This window comes from Panulirus ornatus, chromosome 3 (genome assembly GCF_036320965.1).
Source record: "Panulirus ornatus isolate Po-2019 chromosome 3, ASM3632096v1, whole genome shotgun sequence".
Taxonomy (NCBI): Eukaryota; Metazoa; Arthropoda; class Malacostraca; order Decapoda; family Palinuridae; genus Panulirus; species Panulirus ornatus.
This window is the reverse complement of record NC_092226.1, coordinates 34,467,158-34,486,373: the sequence shown is the minus strand read 5'-3', so window position 1 is coordinate 34,486,373 and position 19,216 is coordinate 34,467,158. Positions and strand designations below refer to the sequence as shown.

Below are 19,216 nucleotides of genomic sequence, written 5' to 3'. Positions count from 1 at the left end.
TGAAGTTGAAAGTAGAGGCATGCAGAGTAGAAAAATTTAAGTACATTGTCATTGTTTTGAGGGTACATGAGGGTGGAGGATGTTCTGTGTAACTGTCATTGAACAGTAAGGGAAGAAAGTTCTTCACCTCTAAGACCCAATCAAGTAGCTTTCTGAACATTTGTATACTGCTAGCATTTACTGTTTTATCATTTGGTTTATTCTATTAATCTACCATCCTTATACTAACCAGAATTTTTCATTTTTTCTAACAAGCTTCTTGGTATGTCTTCTTGTTCCCCTGCTTTTGTACCTCATAAAGATATGTTTACTGTTGATATCATCCAGGTTATTTAGAAACTTGAATAATATGATTAGGTTACCCCTGTCTCTTCTCTCCTCCATGGTAAGAAATCTGTATCTCTCATTGTGTCAATTTAGCTCAGCTCTCTTGGTTCAGATATCCTCTTAGTTGCCCTTTTCTAAACTTTGTCGGTTTAACATATGAGCAGTGACCAAACCTGAAAGTGATATTCTACTTTTATTCAAATATATGTTGTGAAGAGTTTACCAAACATTTCATTAAATGTAATTCTAATATTTGCCAGCAGAAAGTTTGTCTTCCTAACAATTCTCTAGGTGTTGGAGGTCTGGCACCAAGTGAAATACCATTTGAACTTGTAAGTCTTTTTTACTGACAGATTCCTGAATTTCATCAACCATTTATCAGAACCAACTTTTGAGTTTGTCTAGGTCCTCTTGTGAGCTGATGAAATCATCATTCTTTACTTTTCTCATGGCCTTGGTATCATCTGTAAACACATTCAGATATGTATCCAACTTGGGCAGTTAGGAGTGGTGAAGCAGGAGCCAAGGCAGGAATTGATGAGACATATGAGAGACCTGATGATTGCACATGAGGTCTCTGGTGATGCACTGAAGGTGAAGAACCTAGTACTGGTGGTATTAATGATGGCTGGGCTGCTACATCATCTTGTGCTTTGACCCATTCTGAAATTTGAATTCATCATATTTTTTGTTTTCTTTTTGGGGGGGAGGGTAAGAGTTCTACCCACTTACCTCTAGCATGTTGCAAGAGAGGCCTAACAGGGTGAGAGAACGAGGCCCTGTACTGTTCTCTTATGTGCCCTCGCTCTCCAAAACCAGAGAGAAGAAAGAGCCTAAAGAGGATTGTAGTTACATAGTTGAACTGTATAGGAAGGGAGTTTTACACCAATCAGGTTGTATTTCCTTAATTTTCTCAATCATGCAACTTTCTAAACTAATGTATGCTGCCCACACTCACAATTCACCATTCAGATTTTTCCATTCATTCAGTACCCATGTACTATAGAACTTCTTTACATCTTTTCTAACAAGAATCTTACGTGTTATGTCCTCAGGTTGTTTTATCCTTGCATCTTTGGAAGAACTGTTTACTGTTATTTCATCAAACAGGTGTAAATACATTAAGGTTTTGATCTCAGGTCACCCCTCATTCTTCTTTATTCTATAGTGGACAAATTTAAGATCTCTTACCTTTTTCTGTAACTAATTTTTCTCAATTTTGGTATCATCTTTGTTGCCCTGCTTTGGACCTTCTCTGTTAGTTGTTTCAGCTTCTTTAAGTGCAGTGATCAGACCTAAGATTCATATTCTAACTCTGGCCAAATGGAGGAAGTGAATAAGATGATGAATATTTCCTTGTCCATATACTTGCATGTTATTCTTATATTTGCTGGCAGATAGTTTGTCTGCTTTACTCAGCAACAAGCTGAAGATGATTTCTACCCCAAAGTCTCTGTTACAAACAGATTCCTTCAACTTACTTCATGCAAGATAATATTCATATTGAGGCCTTCTTTCATTGTTTTCCATTCTCATTATTTTACATTTTCCTGGGTCGAATTTCATCAAACATGTATCTGACCAACTTTGGAGTTTATCTACATCCTCCTGTAGGGTCATGTAATCCTCTTCACTTTTCACCTTTCATAACCTTGGCATCATCCACAAACATATTCAGTCAAACATATCTGATCCTTCCTGTGAGTCATTAACTTAGATCAAGAAAAGTAATGGTCCCAAAACAGACCCCATTGGCATGCCACTGGTGACCTCAACCTATTTCAGAAGCCTCCCCTAACATGTGTCCTCTGTTTCCTCCCACTAAAATAATCTTGTATCCATTGAAATACCCCCTTATTCCTGTCTCAAGAACCAGAATCAGCTTCTTTACCAGCTTCCCATGTGGCATAGTGTCAAATCCTTTCTGGTAGTCCATATACAGGAAATTAACCCAGCCTCTCATTTGTCTTAAGAGAGAGCTCACTCTTATAAAAATCTAAGAGGTTTATTAATCATGACCTCCTTTCCCTGAAAACATGATGTTTCTCACTTGGGTAGTTTCTTCTCAGCAGGAAGGTATCAAACTTGCCCTCTGTTATCTCTTTCAGTACATTACAGAATACCCTCATCAAGGAGACCATTGTCTCCTGGTTTCCATTTATTATTGACAAGGATACTGCATGCCAACTTCCACACCCTCGGCACTTTACATTTTGCCAGTGACGCCTTTAACAGCATTTCAAGTGGGTTATCAAGTGTATCTGCACACATCTCCGGTGCATATGGAGAAATTTCATCAGGACTATGAGTCTTATTTGGGTCAAGATTCTTTAGTATTCTGTTTGTCTTTCTGGATATATCTATGCATTCAAATAACTCCTCCCCATTTCATCTTAATGGCACTTGTGATAGTATTTTGTTGTAAAGACACTATGAACTTGCCACTTGGTTCCTCAAATACCCTTGTATCATCTTCAATAATTCTTCCATCTTCTCTAGCTGTCATGTGTAATGCAGCAAAACCACAGCTCCCTATCCACATCCAGGCCCCATAGACCTTTACATATATACACACACACACACACACACACACATATATATATATATATATATATATATATATATATATATATATATATTTTTTTTCTTTTTTTTTTTTTATACTTTGTCGCTGTCTCCCGCGTTTGCAAGGTAGCGCAAGGAAACAGACGAAAGAAATGGCCCAACCCCCCCCATACACATGTATATACATACGTCCACACACTCAAATATACATACCTACACAGCTTTCCATGGTTTACCCCAGACGCTTCACATGCCTTGATTCAATCCACTGACAGCACGTCAACCCTGGTATACCACATCGATCCAATTCACTCTATTCCTTGCCCTCCTTTCACCCTCCTGCATGTTCAGGCCCCGATCACACAAAATCTTTTTCACTCCATCTTTCCACCTCCAATTTGGTCTCCCTCTTCTCCTTGCTCCCTCCACCTCCGACACATATATCCTCTTGGTCAATCTTTCCTCACTCATCCTCTCCATGTGCCCAAACCACTTCAAAACACCCTCTTCTGCTCTCTCAACCACGCTCTTTTTATTTCCACACATCTCTCTTACCCTTACGTTACTCACTCGATCAAACCACCTCACACCACACATTGTCCTCAAACATCTCACCAGCACATTCATCCTCCTGCGCACAACTCTATCCATAGCCCACGCCTCGCAACCATACAACATTGTTGGAACCACTATTCCTTCAAACATACCCATTTTTGCTTTCCGAGATAATGTTCTCGACTTCCACACATTCTTCAAGGCCCCCAGAATTTTCGCCCCCTCCCCCACCCTATGATCCACTTCCGCTTCCATGGTTCCATCCGCTGCCAGATCCACTCCCAGATATCTAAAACACTTCACTTCCTCCAGTTTTTCTCCATTCAAACTCACCTCCCAATTGACTTGACCCTCAACCCTACTGTACCTAATAACCTTGCTCTTATTCACATTTACTCTTAACTTTCTTCTTCCACACACTTTACCAAACTCAGTCACCAGCTTCTGCAGTTTCTCACATGAATCAGCCACCAGCGCTGTATCATCAGCGAACAACAACTGACTCACTTCCCAAGCTCTCTCATCCCCAACAGACTTCATACTTGCCCCTCTTTCCAAAACTCTTGCATTTACCTCCCTAACAACCCCATCCATAAACAAATTAAACAACCATGGAGACATCACACACCCCTGCCACAAACCTACATTCACTGAGAACCAATCACTTTCCTCTCTTCCTACACGTACACACGTGGTTGAGAGAGCAGAAGAGGGTGTTTTGAAGTGGTTTGGGCACATGGAGAGAATGAGTGAGGAATAGAGTTGTGCGCAGGAGGATGGATGTGCTGGAAATGAGATGTTTGAGGACAATGTGTGGTGTGAGGTGGTTTGATCGAGTGAGTAACGTAAGGGTAAGAGAGATGTGTGGAGATGTGTGGAAATATATATATATATATATATATATATATATATATATATCCCCTGGGGATAGGGGAGAAAGAATACTTCCCACGTATTCCCTGCGTGTCGTAGAAGGCGACTAAAAGGGAAGGGAGCGGGGGGCTGGAAATCCTCCCCTCTCGTTTTTTTTTTTTCCAAAAGAAGGAACAGAGGAGAGGTCCAGGTGAGGATATTCCCTCAAAGGCCCAGTCCTCTGTTCTTAACGCTACCTCGCTATCGCGGGAAATAGCGAATAGTATGAAAAAAAAAAAAAAAATATATATATATATATATATATTTTATCCCTGGGGATAGGGGAGAAAGAATACTTCCAACGTGTTCCCTGCATGTCGTAGGAGGCGACTAAAAGGGGAGGGAGCGGGGGGCTGGAATTCCTCCCCCTCATCATTCTTTTTTTTTTTCTTAATTTTCCAAAAGAAGGAACAGAGAAGGGGGCCAGGTGAGGATATTCCCTCAGAGGCCCAGTCCTCTGTTCTTGACGCTACCTCGCTAACGCGGGAAATGGCAAATAGTTTGAAAGAAAAAAAAAAATATATATATATATATATATATATATATATATATATATATATATATATATATATATATATATATATATATCCCTGGGGATAGGGGATTAAGAATACTTCCCACGTATTCCCTGCGTGTCGTAGAAGGCGACTAAAAGGGGAGGGAGCCGGGGGCTGGAAATCCTCCCCTCTCGTTTTTTTTTAATATTATATTATAGTTAATCGCCTTCTCCTGCATCAGCAAGGTAGCACAAGGAAACAGATGAGGAATGGCCCAACCCACCCACGTACACATGTATATACATATACGCCCAGACTCGCACATATACATACATATAATTTCAACATGTACATACATATACTTACACAGACAGATACATAAATTATATGGGAGGGTATTGATTGAGAGGGTGAAGGCATGTACAGAGCATCAGATTGGGGAAGAGCAGTGTGGTTTCAGAAGTGGTAGAGGATGTGTGGATCAGGTGTTTGCTTTGAAGAATGTATGTGAGAAATACTTAGAAAAGCAAATGGATTTGTATGTAGCATTTATGGATCTGGAGAAGGCATATGATAGAGTTGATAGAGATGCTCTGTGGAAGGTATTAAGAATATATAGTGTGGGAGGCAAGTTGTTAGAAGCAGTGAAAAGTTTTTATCGAGGATGTAAGGCATGTGTACGTGTAGGAAGAGAGCAAAGTGATTGGTTCTCAGTGAATGTAGGTTTGCGGCAGGGGTGTGTGATGTCTCCATGGTTGTTTAATTTGTTTATGGATGGGGTTGTTAGGGAGGTGAATGCAAGAGTTTTGGAAAGAGGGGCAAGTATGAAGTCTGTTGGGGATGAGAGAGCTTGGGAAGTGAGTCAGTTGTTGTTCGCTGATGATACAGCGCTGGTGGCTGATTCATGTGAGAAACTTCAGAAGCTGGTGACTGAGTTTGGTAAAGTGTGTGAAAGAAGAAAGTTAAGAGTAAATGTGAATAAGAGCAAGGTAATTAGGTACAGTAGGGTTGAGGGTCAAGTCAATTGGGAGGTAAGTTTGAATGGAGAAAAACTGGAGGAAGTAAAGTGTTTTAGATATCTGGGAGTGGATCTGGCAGCGGATGGAACCATGGAAGCGGAAGTGGATCATAGGGTGGGGGAGGGGGCGAAAATCCTGGGAGCCTTGAAGAATGTGTGGAAGTCGAGAACATTATCTCGGAAAGCAAAAATGGGTATGTTTGAAGGAATAATGGTTCCAACAATGTTGTATGGTTGCGAGGCGTGGGCTATGGATAGAGTTGTGCGCAGGAGGATGGATGTGCTGGAAATGAGATGTTTGAGGACAATGTGTGGTGTGAGGTGGTTTGATCGAGTAAGTAACGTAAGGGTAAGAGAGATGTGTGGAAATAAAAAGAGCGTGGTTGAGAGAGCAGAAGAGGGTGTTTTGAAATGGTTTGGGCACATGGAGAGAATGAGTGAGGAAAGATTGACCAAGAGGATATATGTGTCGGAGGTGGAGGGAACGAGGAGAAGTGGGAGACCAAATTGGAGGTGGAAAGATGGAGTGAAAAAGATTTTGTGTGATCGGGGCCTGAACATGCTGGAGGGTGAAAGGAGGGAAAGGAATAGAGTGAATTGGATCGATGTGATATACCGGGGTTGACGTGCTGTCAGTGGATTGAATCAGGGCATGTGAAGCGTCTGGGGTAAACCATGGAAAGCTGTGTAGGTATGTATATTTGTGTGTGTGGACTTATGTATATACATGTGTATTGGGGTGGGTTGGGCCATTTCTTTCCTCTGTTTCCTTGCGCTACCTCGCAAACGCGGGAGACAGCGACAAAGCAAAAAAAAAAAAAAAAAAGATATATACACATGCACATATTCATACTTGCTGCCTTCATCTATTCCCATTGCCACCCCGCCACTCATGAAATAGCACCCCATTCAGCCCATGCACGCACGAGGTAGCGCTAGGAAAAGACAACAAAGACCACAGCTGCCTTTCCACATCCAGACCCCACAAAACTTTCCATGGTTTACCCCAGACGCTTCACATGCCCTGGTTCAATCCATTGACAGCATGTCGACCCCGGTATACCACATCGTTCCAATTCACTCTATTCCTTGCATGCCTTTCACCCTCCTGAATGTTCAGGCCCCGATCACTCAAAATCTTTTTCACTCCATCCTTCCACCTCTAATGTGGTCTCTGTTTTCTCCTATTCCCCTCCACCTCTCACTCGTATATCCTCTTTGTCAATCTTTCCTCACTCATTCTCTCCATGTGACCAAAACCATTTCAATACACCCTCTTCTGCTCTTTCCACCACACTCTATGAATTACCACACATCTCTCTTACCCTTTCATTACATACTCGATCAAACCACCTCACACCACATATTGTCCTCAAACATTTCATTTGCAACACATCCACCCTCCTCCACACAAACCTATCTATAGCCCATGCCTTGCAATCATATAGCATTGTTGGAACGACTATTCCTCCAAACATACCCATTTTTGTTCTCTGAGATAACGTTCTTGCCTTCCACACATTTTTCAATGCTCCCAGAACCTTTGCCCCCTCCACCACCCTGTGACTCACTCCTGCTTCCATGGTTCCATCCACTGCTAAATCCACTCCCAGATATCTAAAACACTTCACTTCTTCCAGTTTTTCTCCATTCAAACCTACCTCCCAATTAACTTGTCCCTCCACCCTACTGAACCAAATAACCTTGATCTGATTCACCTTTACCCTCAACTTTCTTCTTTCACACACTACCAAATTCAGTCACCAATTTCTGCAGTCTCTCACTTGAATCATCCAACAGTGCTATATCATCAACGAACAACAACTGACTTACTTCCCAAGCCCCCTCATCCAAAACAGACAGCATACTTGTCCCTCTCTCCAAAACTCTTGCATTCATCTCCCTAACCACCCCATCTATAAACAAATTAAGCAACCATAGAGACATCACCCACCTCTGCCACAAAACGAATTTCACTGGGAACCAGTCACTTTTCTCTCCTCCTACTCGTACACATGCCTTACATCCTTGATAAAAAGTTTTCACTGCTTCTAGCAACTTACCTCCCACACCATATACTCTTAATATACATATTTTTTTTTTTATTATACTATGTCGCTGTCTCACGCGTCATTGAGGTAGCGCAAGGAAATAAATGAAAGAATGGCCCAACCTACCCACACACACATGTATATACATACACATCCACACATGCACCTATACATACCTATACATTTCAATGTATACATATGTATACACATACACAGACAAATGCATATGTACACATGTACAAGATTCATACTTTCTGCCTTTATTCATTCCCATTTCCACCCTGCCACACATGAAATGACACCATCCTCCACACATGCGTGTGAGGTAGCGCTAGGAAAAGACAACAAAGGCCACATTCATTCACACTCAGTCTCTAGCTGTCATGTATAATGCACCAAAACCACAGCTCCCTTTCCACATCCAGGCCCCACAAAGCTTTCCATGGTATACCCCAGATGCTTCACATACCCTGGTTCAATCCATTGACAGCACATCAACCCCGGTATACCACTTCATTCCAATTCGCTCTATTCCTTGCATGCCTTTCACCCTCCTGCATGTTCAGGTCCTGATTTCTCAAAATCTTTTTCATTCCATCCTTCCACCACCAATTTGGTCTTCCACTTCTCGTTTCCTTCACCTCTGACAAATATATCCTCTTTGTCAATCTTTCCTCACTCATTCTCTCCACATGACCAAACCATTTCAATACACCCTCTTCTGCTCTCTCAAGCACACTTTTTTTTATTACCACACATCTCTCTTAACATTTCATTACTTACTCGATCACACCACCTTACACCACATATTGTCCTCAAACATCTCATTTCCAACACATCCACCCTCCTCCGCACAACCGACGCCTCACAACCATATAACACTGTTGGAACCACTATTCCTTCAAACATACCCATTTTTGCTTTCCAAGATAATGTTCTCACCTTCCACACATTCTTCAATGCTCCCAGAACCTTTGCCCCCTCCCCCACCCTGTGACTCACTTCTGCTTCCATGGTTCCATCTGTTACCAAACCCATTCCCAGATATCTAAAACACTTCACTTCCTCTAGTTTTTCTCCATTCAAACTTACCTCCCAATTAACTTGTCCTTCCACCCTACTGTACCTAATAACCTTGCTCTTATTCATATTTCCTCTCAGCTTTCTTTTTCACACACTTTAACAAATTCAGTCACCATCTTTTGCAGTTTCTCACATGAATCAGCCACCAGCGCTGTATCATCAGCGAACAACAACTGACTCGCTTCCCAAGCCCTCTTATCCACAACAGACTACATACTTGCCCCTCTCTCCAAACTTCTTGCATTCACTTCCCTAACAACCAAATTCATAAACAAATTAAACAACCATGGAGACATCACACACACCCCTGCCGCAAACTGATATTCACTAGGAACCAATCACTTTCCTCTCTTCCTACACGTACACATGCCTTACATCCTCGATAAAAACTTTTCACGGCTTCTAGCAACTTGCCTCCCACACCATATACTCTTAATACCTTCCACACAGCATCTCTATCAACTCTATCATATGCCTTCTCCAGGTCATAAATGCTACATACAAATCCATCTGTTCTTCTAAGTATTTCTCACACACATGCTTCAAAGCAAACACCTGATCCACACATCCTCTACCACTTCTGAAACCACACTGCTCTTCCCCAATCTGATGCTCTGTACATCCCTTCACCCTCTCAATCAATACCCTCCCATATAATTTTCCAGGAATACTCAACAAACTTATACCTTTGTAGAGCACTCACTTTTATCCCCTTTGCCTTTGTACAATGGCACTATGCAAGCATTCTGCCAATCCTCAGGCACCTCACCATGAATCATACATACATTAAATAACCTTACCAACCAGTCAACAATACAGTCACCCCCTTTTTAATAGATTCCACTGCAATACCATCCAAACCCACTGCCTTGCCAGCTTTCATCTTTCACAAAGCTTTTACTACCTCTTCTCTGTTTACCAGATCATTTTCCCTAACCCCGTCACTTTGCACACCACCTCAACCAAAACACCCTATATCTGCCACTCTGTCATCAAACACATTCAACAAACCTTCAAAATAATCACTCCATCGCCTTCTCACATCACCACTACTTGTTATCACCTCCCCATTAGCCCCCTTCATAGAAGTTTCCATTTGTTCCCTTGTCTTACGCACTTTATTTACCTCCTTCCAAAAGATCTTTTTATTCTCCCTAAAATTTAATGATACTCTCTCACCCCAACTCTCATTTGCCCTCTTTGTTACCTCTTGCACCTTTCTCTTGACCTCCTGCCTCTTTCTTTTATACATCTCCCACTCATTCGCATTATTTCCCTGCAAAAATCGTCCAAATGCCTCTCTCTTCCCTTTCACTAATAATCTCACTTCTTTATCCCACCACTCACTACCCTTTCTAATCTGCCCACCTCCCACGCTTCTCATGCCACAAGCATCTTTTGCGCAAGCCATCACTGCTTCCCTAAATACATCCCATTCCTCCCCCACTCCCCTTACGTCCTTTGTTCTCACCTTTTTCCATTCTGTATTCAGTCTCTCCTTTATAAAGAGAAAAAGAGGCATGCTATATAGGTAACTCTGGTTATCTTTTTCAAAGAGCTTAGGAAAATTCCCCAACTACAATTAAATATCTGCTGAATCAGATAATTCATGGAGTGAGTACAGCACTCTTAGCACTGTACCTACTCCCCAATCTGACATCATCTCAAGCCTTTATCATTGCATTTTCTAATAAGTTATCCTTATTTGTTGTCTACAGAAACAGAACTTTACAAACTGACCACCACTGGGTGTGATATGAATTGAAACATAATTTGCCAAAGATCTCGGGACATGAACCTTGTTTTGATATCATAAAATTCTTATTGATATAAAACCATACACTATCTTGAAATATTCTAATATTGAAGGAAAATAATATTTTATATGGTGAATTAATAATCTGAATTATTTTTACTGTGAGGCATTATAGTGTTTTTATAATCCTCAAATGTCATTATTAAAAACTGCCACCATAGGAACTGTCTCAAAGCAGGGTGAAAGTGGTTATGTACCTGGTAGTGAAAGGAGTGAAGATGCAAGAGCTTTATTTGAGGATGAGGGTGTAGTGAAGCCGGGGTTTCGAGAGGATGAGGGTTTACTAAAGATGGCCACTGACATCATTTGTAAGGGCGTAGTGAAGGTAGGGTGTAGTGCAATGGCAGTGTACCTAACTTTAAAGTGTGTAGTGAAGATAAGGTTGAATTCATGATAAGGGCTTAGTGAAGACAAGGGTGTATTGAAGATGACCTTTAAAGTCAATGTAGGCATCTTGAGGTCATTATAAAGATGAGTTTAGTGTAGTTTCCCTCTGCAGTAAACATGATTTCAAGTAAAAGAGTGAGGGGAGATGCTGAATTTGCCTGCAAATAATGGCATTTCTAGTTTACTTGTGCTCTTTTTACGCAAACAGTTTCCATAAATTATTACAGTTCCCTTCACATTAATAAAAAACTCTTTTATGCACTGGTACAAGTAAATGCCCATTTTCCTACCTACATTTGTTTCTTGCAAAAAAATGTGTTCCTCAGGTTCAACAGTATTGATGTCATATTGCTGCTCTTCATATTTCAGCTTCTTTTCAACAACTTGAGTGGTTACTAATACAGGCTCACTATTCTATGGTTAGGTAGGTAGAGTTTTGCCACCAGTGGCTGACTTTCATATTTATACATGCTGTGATCTTTTTTCACTCTATGAGAAAATCAGCATTACTGATAATTTAGTACAGTAAACCGTTGATTTAACAGACCCTGATTTAAAGGATTTCAGATTTCATGGACTGGGCAAATAATAATACATTGATTAACAATGATTTAGAAATAGAAAAAAAAATTTCAAATGCCACACCCTGCACATTTCATATCTCACTTGTTTTTGGTAGTGTGGGGTATACTTGCTTTGTTTCAGTCTCAGATTGCCTCAAGCTGCCATATGGATAGGTTGTATACAGAGAATTGTGATTTTATTTGTTAAATAATTTTGCAATCCTTACAATTCAAAATGGTATCTAGTGTTACAGGAGTTAAAAGAAAGCATGTGAACTGTATAGTGTATTAATAACTGGCCCATAGATTACATTCTTGATTTAATGGACTTTCAGCGTTAACGGACACCCCAACCCCCGATTAGTCTATTAAATTGGGAGTTTACTGTGATTAGATTTGCACACAGCTTAGTATACAACATAAGGAATTCCTAATTAATTTACAGTTAATACTGCATTACACCATAAGATATTTACATGTATGCAGCTGTTAAATGTAGTACAACTTGATGCTTAGACGCTCACTCATATGATCATTATCTACTGAATGTTCCATCATTTCCACAAATACTTGGCAATAGATGAATTGAAATATGTTAAAGGAATTAAATGATGCAATATTACAAAAAAGAAATTAGTATGCTTACCTGGTTTGAATATATTCCCAAGTTTGTCTCAGCAAGTTGGTGGATTTCAGCAGATCCTTCATTTCCTTCGTACAGGTATTCTGTTTGTGGATTATGATTACAGGATCATGCTGTTATTCCTGAACAGACTCCCTGTCTATTATTAAAGGATCAGGCGTCCTTCATTACTCAACACGCAGAGAAATTTGAATCTCTTTGCATTCACAATGTTGTTTACAGCTGCAATTAGCTGGAGTATATCTGCCTGAAATGTAGGATTGCCATTCCTATTGATACATAAGTTTGGGAGAATCTTGCCCACTTCCAGCTGTTTTGTTCATTAACAGAAACTGTTTAACTAAATCTCTTGGCTTCTTTGGCCCTGTCTCACACAAATCACTTGGCTTCTGACCTGTCTCACAGAAACTGAAGAGTGAATGTGGGTGTTCCAATGGTCTAAGTTCAAGATAATAGCCCATTGTTGAAACAGATAATAACTGTCATTATATTCATGTATCATATAAACATGACTCTAAATCCTAACATTATTATATCATACACGGATTTCTATTATCTGAACTATGTTCCCATTTAAATCCTAACAGTATTATATCATACATGTATTTCTATTATCTGAACTATGTTCCCATTTACATGTGATGGATCAATTGCATACAGCCTTTCAAACAGTGCAACATAAGGTTGTTGCTAATATTTTAAACATCTATCAACTCTGTAACCAATAAGAATGATGCCAATTTAACCTATATGTAAATTATCACTTACTCGGTCACTATCCCAGCTTTCTTTTCATAATATGGATTGATGTATCTGCCTTTTCTAAGGGCCTCCATTGTTACTCTCACAGGATTATTCATTGTAAGTTGAAAGACCTTCTCAGCATCCTCTGGCTTATTGACTAACACCATTGTAGGCTGTCCAGGAAATTTCACCTTTACAATTGGGCCATATAGCTTGAAGAGTTTCATGAAATATCGGTAAACACACTCCTTATCAAAGTCTGCAAAAAAAAAGACAAGTGGCAACTTAAAGACTTTTAGCATTTATAATCTTACTGACTTAATAGTCTATACCTTAGCAGACATAGTTATCTTGGTGATGAGACACACAAGCTATTAAAATTCTCCCCTGTCTACGCAACTGGATGTTTTGTCAAACATGATCGAATTTCAAATTTTCATATATTGTCTTAACAAAAGTGCATGCCAAAACGATGCCAGAGATCCAAGACTTGAAATAGGTGAGCCATGAATTCATTTCCAGTTCATGAGATAATATCTGGAATGAATATAGCATACTTTTACTAAACCCAATAATCCTTAAAAAGCAGCCATCACCACCTGAAGATCTGATCAGGAACAGCAGCCATTATAACATCTTAATTTAACTTCTGCTTCTTTTTAAATGTCCCTAACTTAACTTCCCAATGTTCATTTTAGACTGTAAGCATTTTGTCAGTATTAACATTTGTTGGGCATGGGGAAGTCTGTGATTAAAGATTGCTGAAGCAAATGCTGTTGCATAGAATGGAGTGCCAAGCACATTGAGGTGGGGTATATTGAGAGGATCATTTTTTCATTTGTAGATTTTGAGTGTTTGTGGTTGCTAGGCAGCCAGTGACAGAGTGCACTATTCTGCTTGGTTTCCAGTTCTATGATATTTGCTTTTGAGACAGAATATGAGGAAGGTGTAGCATAGTTTAGGAAAGAAAGAATGAACTATTTGTAAATGATGTTATAGGATTCATTTTCTTGTCCAAATATTGTCAGGTAGTGTTTTGGTGTAATGTAGTTTGTGTGTTGCTTTTGTGTTAATGTTATTGGTAAGGGGAGTGGCTGTTACATGTGTTGTATGTTGTCTAGAATGATTAGTATTTTGTTCACGGGAAGTGAATGTCCATTTAGTGGTTTGATCGAGTAAGAAATGAAAGGGGTGAGAAATGTGTGGTAATAAAAAGAGTGTGGTTTGGACACATGAAGAGGAAGAGTGGGGAAAGATTGACAAAGAGGATATATGTATCAAAGTTGGAGGGAAGAAGGAGAAGCGGGAGACCAAATTGGAGGTGGAAGAATGGAGTGAAAAATCTTTTGAGCGATCGGAGCCTGAATATACAGGAGGGTGAAAGGCATGCAAGGGAAAGAGTGAATTGGAATGATGTGGTAAACTGGGGTGGATGAGCTGTCAATGGATTGAACCAGGGCATGTGAAGCATCTGGGCTAAACCATGGAAAGGTCTGTGGGGCCTGGATGTGGAAAGGGAGCTGTGGTTTCGGTACATTACACATGACAGCTAGAGACTGAGTGTGAACGAATATGGCCCTTTTTTTTTGTCTTTTCCTGGCACGACCTTGCTGGGGGGGGGTGCTCTTTCATTTGTGGCGGGGTGGCAACGGGATGGATGAAGGCAGCAAGTATGAATATGTACATGTGTGTATATATGTATATGTCTGTGTATGTATATGTATGTATATGTTGAAATGTATATGTATGTATGTATGTATAAGTCTGTGTGTGGGCATTTATGTATATACATGTGTATGTGGGTGGGTTAGGCCATTCCTTGTCTGTTTCCTTGCGCTACCTTGCTAACTTGGGAGACGGCAATTAAGTAAAATAATAAATAAAAGAATATATATGTATACGTATATATGGTTTAGTAAAGGGAGAAGAGGTTGTGAAAGCTTTGCAGAAGATGAAATCTGGCAAGGTGGTGGGTTTGGACGGTACTGCAGTGGGATTTATTGAAAAAGCGGGTGGCGGTGTTGTTCATTGGTTGGTAAGGATATTCATTGTATGTATGGAACGTGGTGAAAAGCCTGAGGATTGGTGGAATGCATGCATAGTGCCACTGTATAAAGGCAAAGGGGATAAAGGTGAGTGTTCAAACTACAGAGGCATAAGTATGTTGAGTATTTTTGGGGAATTATATGGGAGGGTATTGGTTGAGAGGGTGAAGGCATGTACAGAGCATCAGATTGGAGAAGAGCAGTGTGGTTTCAGAAGTGGTAAAGGATGTGTGGATCAGGTGTTTGCTTTGAAGAATGTATGTGAGAAATAATTAGAAAAACAGATGGATTTGTTTGTAGCATTTATGAACCTGGAGAAGGCATATGATAGAGTTGATAGAGATGCTCTGTGGAAGGTATTAAGAGTATATGGTGTGGGAGGTAAGTTGCTTGAAGCAATGAAAATTTTTATCGAGGATGTAAGGTATGTGTACGAGTGGAAAAAGAGGAAAGTGATTGGTTCCCAGTGAATGTCAGTTTGTAGCAGGGGTGCGTGATGTCTCCATGGTTGCTTAATTTGTTTATGGATGGGGTTGTTAGGGAGGTGAATGCAAGAGTTGTGGAGAGTCGGGCAAGTATGCAATCTGTTGTGGATGAGAGGGCTTGGGAAGTGAGTCAGTTGTTGTTCACTGATGATACAGCGCTGGTGGCTGATTCGGGTGGGAAATTTCAGAAATTGGAGACCAAGTTTGGTAAAGTGTGTGAAAGAAGAAAGCTGAAAGTAAATGTGAATAACGTTATCTCGGAGAGAAAAAATGATTATGTTTGAAGGAATGGTGGTTCCAACAATGTTATATGGTTGTGAGGCATGGGCTATAGATAGGATTGTGCAGAGAAGGGTGGATGTGCTGGAAATGAGATATTTGAGGACAATATGTGGTGTGAGGTGGTTTGATCAAGTAAGTAATGAAAGGGTAAGAGAGATGTGTGGTAATGAAAAGAGTGTGGTTGAGAGAGCAGAAGAGGGTGTATTAATATAGTTTGGTCACATGGAGGGAATGAGTGAGGAAATATTGACAAAGAGGATATATGTCTCAGAGGTGGAGGGAACAAGAGAAGTGGGATGCCAAATTGGAGGTGGAAGGATGGAATGAAAAAGATTTTGAGTGAATGGGGCCTGAACATACTGGAGGGTGAAAGGCATGCAATGAAAAGAGTGCATTGGAACGATGTGGTATACTGGGGTCGATGTGCTGTCAACAATGTGTTATACTGGGATCATAGTGCTGTCAGTGGTTTGTACCAGGACATGTGAAGTGTCTGGGGTAAACCATGGAAAGTTTTGTGGGGTTTGGATGTGCAAAGGGAGCTGTAGTTTCAGTGCATTACACATGACAGCTAGAGACTGAGTGTGAGTGAATGTGGACTTTGTTGTCTTTTCTTAGCACCAACTTGCAAGCACACAGGGGGAGGAGGATGCCATTTCATGTGTGGTGGGGTGGCAGCGGGAATGAATGAAGGCAGCATGTATGAATATGTATATGTGTATACATGTATATATCTGTGTATGTATATGTATGTATACTTTGAAATGTATAGGGTTGTATATGTGTGTGTGTGGGCGTTTATGTATATACATGTGTATGTGAGTGGGTTGGGCCATTCTTTCGTCTGTTTCCTTGCGCTACCTCGCAAACGCGGGAGACAGCGACAAAGCAAAAAAAAAAAAAAGAAGTCATCTGCCAACAACCACAACCAGAGAGCGTCCACCGTCATCCATCACAACCAGAGGAAGTCACCCAGTTATATATCCTCCCCTCGTTGTTGTCAGGGTTCAGTAAGAAGACGACGTTTTGACGAAGTCATCAAACTCTACTAATGGCTGGGCCGACCTCAAGTAGGAAGGCTCTGATTGGCTCACGTCAGAAGGCCCCAAAGAGTTTTAACCAATCATGAACTTTCATCTTTGATCGTGATTTCTCTTTGATGATTCCCGAAATGCGCCTAATTGAGCACAGCCAAAGAGATATTCCATTTAATTTTGAAATATATGAAGAATAATGTGCTCCCTTCACTGGAAGAAAGAGGGCTTGGGGGAGAATCGTATATTCACTTTAAGTCAATGATTCGGGGAAGAATTTTTATTCACGGAGGGACGATTTCTAATTCGTAAAAGAACGACTGGTAGAAATCCTCAATATCCTTCGGATTAATCCGCATGTTCGGGTTTGGTTTTTCATATGTATATATATGTATGTTTTGGTTTTTCATATGTATATATATGTATGTGTGTGTGTGTGTGTGTATGTGCATATGTGTGTGTGTGTGTGTGTGTGTGTGTATGTATATATATATGTATATTATCCCTGGGGATAGGGGTGAAAGAATACTTCCCACGTATTCCTCGCGTGTCGTAGAAAGCGACTAGAGGGGACGGGAGCGGGGGGCCGGAAATCCTCCCGTCCTTGTATTAACTTTCTAAAATGGGAAACAGAAGAAGGAGTCACGCGGGGAGTGATCATCCTCCTCGAAGGCTCAGAGTGGGGTGCCTAAATGTGTGTGGATGTAACCAAGATGTGAAAAAAGGAGAGATAGGTAGTATGTTTGAGGAAAGGAACCTGGATGTTTTGGCTCTGAGTGAAACGAAGCTCAAGGGTAAAGGGGAAGAGTGGTTTGGAAATGTCTGGGGAGTGAAGTCAGGGGTTAGTGAGAGGACAAGAGCAAGGGAAGGAGTAGCAATACTCCTGAAACAGGAGTTGTGGGAGTATGTGATAGAATGTAAGAAAGTAAATTCTAGATTAATATGGGTAAAATTGAAAGTTGATGGAGAGAGGTGGGTGATTATTGGTGCATATGCACCTGGGCATGAGAAGAAAGATCATGAGAGGCAAGTGTTTTGGGAGCAGCTAAATGAGTGTGTTAGCGGTTTTGATGCACGAGACCGGGTTATAGTGATGGGTGATTTGAATGCAAAGGTGAGTAATGTGGCAGTTGAGGGAATAATTGGTATGCATGGGGTGTTCAGTGTTGTAAATGGAAATGGTGAAGAGCTTGTAGATTTATGTGCTGAAAAAGGACTGATGATTGGGAATACCTGGTTTAAAAAGCGAGATATACATAAGTATACTTATGTAAGTAGGAGAGATGGCCAGAGAGCGTTATTGGATTACGTGTTAATTGACAGGCGTGCGAAAGAGAGACTTTTGGATGTTAATGTGCTGAGAGGTGCAACTGGAGGGATGTCTGATCATTATCTTGTGGAGGCTAAGGTGAAGATTAGTATGGGTTTTCAGAAAAGAGGAGTGAATGTTGGGGTGAAGAAGGTGGTGAGAGTAAGTGAGCTTGGGAAGGAGACCTGTGTGGGGAAGTACCAGGAGAGACTGTGTACAGAATGGAAAAAGGTGAGAACAATGGAAGTAAGGGGAGTCGGGGAGGAATGGGATGTATTTAGGGAATCAGTGATGGATTGCGCAAAAGATGCTTGTGGCATGAGAAGAGTGGGAGGTGGGCTGTTTAGAAAGGGTAGTGAGTGGTGGGATGAAGAAGTAAGAGTATTAGTGAAAGAGAAGAGAGAGGCATTTGGACGATTTTTGCAGGGAAAAAATGCAATTGAGTGGGAGAAGTATAAAAGAAAGAGACAGGAGGTCAAGAGAAAGGTGCAAGAGGTGAAAAAAAGGGCAAATGAGAGTTGGGGTGAGAGACTATCAGTAAATTTTAGGGAGAATAAAAAGATGTTCTGGAAGGAGGTAAATAGGGTGCGTAAGACAAGGGAGCAAATGGGAACTTCAGTGAAGGGCGTAAATGGGGAGGTGATAACAAGTAGCGGTGATGTGAGAAGGAGATGGAATGAGTATTTTGAAGGTTTGTTGAATGTGTCTGATGACAGAGTGGCAGATATAGGGTGTTTTGGTCGAGGTGGTGTGCAAAGTGAGAGGGTTAGGGAAAATGATTTGATAAACAGAGAAGAGGTAGTAAAAGCTTTGCGGAAGATGAAAGCCGGCAAGGCAGCAGGTTTGGATGGTATTGCAGTGGAATTTATTAAGAAAGGGGGTGACTGTATTGTTGACTGG

The 19,216-nt window shown here is 40.7% G+C and overlaps 1 protein-coding gene across 2 annotated transcripts in view; it reads right to left on the bottom strand.

Moving 5' to 3' along the window:
- The window catches only part of LOC139761985 (probable cytochrome P450 301a1, mitochondrial), a 125,067-nt gene that overhangs the window by 76,300 nt on the left and 29,551 nt on the right, over nucleotides 1-19,216 (bottom strand). For both annotated transcript variants that reach the window (XM_071686758.1, XM_071686768.1), the window contains exon 3: nucleotides 13,186-13,420. In XM_071686758.1, the coding sequence (XP_071542859.1) occupies nucleotides 13,186-13,420 (235 nt within the window). The remainder of the gene's footprint in view (nucleotides 1-13,185; nucleotides 13,421-19,216) is intronic.